A 4,737-nucleotide genomic window follows, 5' to 3' on the forward strand; every position below is an offset into this window, starting at 1 on the left:
AGTTTAAAGGCCTTTATGCTTTGTTTTTGATGCATTCAGGTGGTTATGGCTTAACTTTCTTCACACTGAGTTCTGTAGTTAATAAATAAGTAAAACATGCTATAGGTTGGGAAAAATAATTATGGGTATAATTTTTTAGCTATTATATATTGTGTGATGCCAGTGCGGGGGATTATTTCCTATTGTTGTTGACTTTTTTATTTGTGACATTATATATTGTGAGTTTTCCATGTAGAGACTTTAATTGACATCATTGGCTTTATTTGTGTATTTGGCTGCTTGATTTGATAGTATAATAGTCTTGTAGTGTCTTGAATAGATATTATGGGCCTTACTGAGAATTGCTTACCTTTACCATGATAGAAATGCCCGATTTATTGGTTGATATGTTATTAATGATCTTTTGAATGCCATTTTTATTCTATAAATGCCCAACTAAAAGTGAAATCAAGAATATTTCACGTATTGAGTTGATTTCTAAGCTCACTTATATACGTTATAAATTGATTGAATATCTTCATACTGATTTGATTATGAGAATAATATCCTTATTTCATGCATACACATTCATAAAATATCGCTACCATAGAGGAACACTGATTTCTTAAGAAAAATGAGACATTTTTTAAATACCTAGATAGAGGGATGTAATGGTCGGGTAGATTATGACATGAGATGCGATAAGTAAAAATTTGATATAGTATATGAATTTTAAACCCCCATGGGTCTTATATTTTTAGCATTGTGTCTCTATAGGTGTATATAAAAAGTCATGCGATGATTTGCAATAGTTCACTTCATCATACATCACATTAAATTGCATTTGCAAATTCTATGTTTCCTATTATGTGTTTACTTACTATATATTTAGCTACTATCTATACTTTCTTGTATGTTTTTCCCTTGATAATATATGTATATGTTAAAACAATTAGTGGAGATAGTGTGAGTTACCATTTGGAAATTTTTCTGATTGTAGGTTGCAGGCTCGTACTATTTTCTTTACTCTTATTATTTTCTAGTTTTATCAGTCTACCTATGATACCTACTTAGTTCAGGTAGAATGTACTCACTCCTATTGTGCCTTTTCAATGGAGATTGTAGTACGAGTGTGATACACAATGGCTAAGTTCATGTTTGATTCTTTGACATTATGAGGTACTAGCATGCTCTAGGCTTTTAAAGTTGGTTCCAGGCCTCATCTTATCTGTCCGTTTTCTTTATTTATTTTCAAAACAGATTATGTGGTATTTCAGAATTGGATATAGTTCTTTACATTTTCTTGTACTTATGATACCATGTTTTGGAATGATTATGCATTTTGTTTAGACTCCCAAATTTATTTATATTTATGTCCAAACTTAGTTCTAGATGTCTTGTCTTGTTTCATTTTTATTATTGTTAATGAATTTTCCTTATTTTGGAAAGTTGGCTTACTTATCAAGGCTGGGTCGAGATAAATGTCATCGTGTCCTCAACTTTTGGGGTGTGACATATCCATATTAGCTCTAAAATTATAAAAGGAAGAATGATTGTTATTAGGCTCACATGCGTTTCAATTGACTTGGGAACATGGCCTTACAGTTGATTATTTTTTAACCATTCCAAACTAGTGAATTGGAGTTGAAACCTTCAAGTTGACCAAAAATATAGTTACCACTCAAGACTTTTACATAGTGACAAAAGGGATAATATTGATCCATTCAGGATATTTCTTTTAATGTACAAATCCACTGTGTGGTGAGATTAGAAAAATAATCAGGAAAATTACCAGAAAATGTTATAAAAGAGAGATCTAACTCCACTAGAGATGCACTGTTGTTCTATTTTATCTTTGGAAAATAACCAGTGAGTTGATAATTGTACCTTAGGTCAATAGTTTTTTGGTTTGGCCGGTGAAAAAATGTCACATATATTATTTGTCACGACTTGAGACTACACTCTAGTCGATATATGAAACCTAAATCGACAAGTGATTCCAAGATAACCCTTGGAATAACATACTAAGTATAATATAAGACATTTAAACACAAGATGTAGTGAGATCGAAAGATCAATTCTAAAATATTTCTAATTGTCTGCATGAGGGGACAACATATATTATACTCTATGTCTACAAACCTCTAATAATTTAATAGCATAATCTATTAGGAAAAGTCCCCCCAGCTAACCATAAAATAATGTCTAATAGTACAACAGAAAGAAACAACTAGCTAGGTCCCAAAATAATAAAGACTTACCACTACTAGAAAGTGAACTTATATCAACTAGCCGGGAGTCTGAACTTGTTAACCACAATATATATAACATCAAAATTTATGCAAAGTGTATGCAATTAGTATGTCGGAATGTAGTGAATATGTAGCAATAATAATAAATAATATAAACTAGTTTAGATAAACCCGTATTCGCTCGATGCTAAATATTCCTTCAAAAAAATACATAAAAAATATTCTTAATAAAAGATTTATACCTCTATCTATCTATTCTAAAGCTTGAATCTTCACTAAATTTCATATCTCGTAACTATCATAAATTCACCCTACTATGCATTTAATTTATTTTCTTGAATATTCATAATAACATCAGAGTTATAAATTCATGCTTTAATACATATTTTTAAGAATTATATAGAAATTCATCTCAATTGTGATACTTTGTTTGGAGAGTGTTGTTGAGTTGTGTTCTGGATTATTACATCGCTCGACTTAGTTATAACTTGTGGGATAGACTTTTTCTTTGTTTACTCCTTTTACTTTGATTGTGCCTTCTATTTCCTATTGTTGCTTTATTACTATTGTTGTTTGTTTTTTGGTAAAGTTGTGGTTGTAGGCTTTGATGGTAGGATAGGGTCATATCCGAGGGGGTTAGGGAGGGGGGTTCTTTTGGGGGTGGAGGGGTAGGAAAAGGAATGCAGGGAAGTAGGGGAAAGGTTTGGCATTAGGGGTGGTAGAGGAAGACTTGTTGCTGGAGTCAATAAGCTGAGGATTGGTTCTTGGAATATAGGGACTCTTCAGGGTAAGTTAATAGAGCTGGTGAAGATTCGTAAAAATAGGAGAATCAATATTGCATATGTACAGGAGACTAAGTGGGTAGGGTCTAAGGCTAGAGATGTAGAGGGGTACAAGTTATGGTACTCTGGTAGCGAGAGGCGTAGGAATAGAGTTGGCATCTTAGCGGATGAAGAGCATAGAGGGCAGGTATTGGAGGTTAGAAGGATCAGTGATAGGTTGATAACTGTTAAGTTAGTCATTGGGTGGTTTACCCTGAACGTGTGTAGTGTTTATGCACTGCAAGTGGGCTTGGACGGGAAGGAAAAGATGTGGCTTTGGGAGGCTTTGGATGAGGTGGTGAGAGGAGTGCCTAGTTTTGAGAAGATTGTTATAGCAGGGATATTCAATGGGCACATTAGGGTATTTTTGAGAGGCTTTAGTGATGTGCATGGTGGTTTTGGTTTTAGGGAGAGGAATGAAGAGGGATCTGATCCATTGGATTTTATGAGGTTTTTTCGGTTGGTTGTGGTGAATTCAAGCTTTCTGAAGAAGGACGATCAACTAATCACCTTCCAAAGCATGATAGCCAAGACCTAAATTGAATTTTTACTGCTTAGGAAAGGGGATAGGGTGTTGTGTAAGAACTGTAAAGTCATTTCAAGTGAGAATCTTTCGACTCAACATAGGCTTTTGATAATGGACCTGGGTATTAAGAAAGATAAGAAGAGAAGGCATGAGCAGGGTAGACCTAGTATTAAGTGGGGCGGCTTAATGCCGATTACTGCACAGGAGATAGAGAAGAAGGTGGAGGGAATAGGGGTATGGGAGGCATGGATGATATGTGGGATAGGGTGGCTAGGTACATCAAGGAGACTGCTAGTGAGGTGTTGGGTATTTCTAGGGGTTAGGCTGGTCACCATCAGGGGGATTGGTGGTGGAATGAACAAGTTAAAAAGAAAGTAGAGACGAAGAAGAGGGTGTATACAAATTTGATTGAGAGTAAAAATGAAGAGGAGAAGCGGGCTAATAGGGAGGAGTACAAGATATCTAGGAAAGAGGCTATGGTAGCATTACGACATCTAAGAAGGCAGCGTTCACGAGCTTGTATGCAGGGTTGGAGGCGAAAAAAGGGGAAAAAAGGTTGTTTAGGCTTTCTAAGGATAGGGAGAGGAAGGGTCGTGACCTTGACCAGGTAAAGTGCATTAAGGGGGAGGATGTTATAGTGTTGGTGGAGGACGGTCACATTAAGAAGAGATGACAGATGTATTTTATGAGGTTATTGAATGATGAAGAGGATATAGCTCTTATGTTAGGGGAGCTGGAGCACTCTGAGGAGTGTTGTGATATTATTTATTGTAAAAGATTTAAGGTAGAGGAGGTCAGAGAGGTTATTCACAAGATGCGTAGGGGTAGCATGACGGGGCCTGATAAGATTCCTGTGGATTTTTGGAAGTTTTCTAGCGAGGCTGGCTTGAGATAGTTGACTGGTACATCTAACGGAATTTTTAAGTTGGCAAAAATTCTCGAGTCTTGGAGATCGAGTACTATGATCCCTCTATATAAGAACAAGGGTGACATTTAAAATTGCAATAACTATAAGGGTATTAAGTTATTGAGCCACACTATAAAGATTTGGGAGAGAGTGATCGAGTTTAGGTTGAGGAGGTTAGTGACTATCTCGGAGAACCAGTTTGTATTTATTCCTGGGAGCTCGACGATAGAGGCAATTCACCTGGTGCGGAGA

General features: G+C 35.8%; 1 protein-coding gene across 1 annotated transcript; it reads left to right on the plus strand.

Annotated features, from left to right (window-relative positions):
- Nucleotides 1-2,911: 2,911 nt before the first annotated feature.
- Nucleotides 2,912-4,473, plus strand: LOC107846488. The gene is made up of 5 exons (XM_016690870.2): nt 2,912-2,932; nt 3,081-3,502; nt 3,611-3,812; nt 3,917-4,106; nt 4,286-4,473. The coding sequence occupies exons 1-5, from the start codon at nt 2,912-2,914 to the stop codon at nt 4,471-4,473; spliced, it is 1,023 nt and encodes a 340-aa protein (XP_016546356.2).
- Nucleotides 4,474-4,737: the final 264 nt, after the last annotated feature.

Source organism: Capsicum annuum, chromosome 11, assembly GCF_002878395.1.
Source record: "Capsicum annuum cultivar UCD-10X-F1 chromosome 11, UCD10Xv1.1, whole genome shotgun sequence".
Classification (NCBI taxonomy): Eukaryota; Viridiplantae; Streptophyta; class Magnoliopsida; order Solanales; family Solanaceae; genus Capsicum; species Capsicum annuum.

Coding starts and splice junctions, on each gene's coding strand:
- LOC107846488 (XM_016690870.2), top strand. CDS start 2,912: ATGCAGGGAAGTAGGGGAAAG. Junction 2,933..3,080: donor TGCAGGGAAGTAGGGGAAAG/GTTTGGCATTAG, acceptor GCATATGTACAG/GAGACTAAGTGGGTAGGGTC. Junction 4,107..4,285: donor TTCACGAGCTTGTATGCAGG/GTTGGAGGCGAA, acceptor TGAATGATGAAG/AGGATATAGCTCTTATGTTA.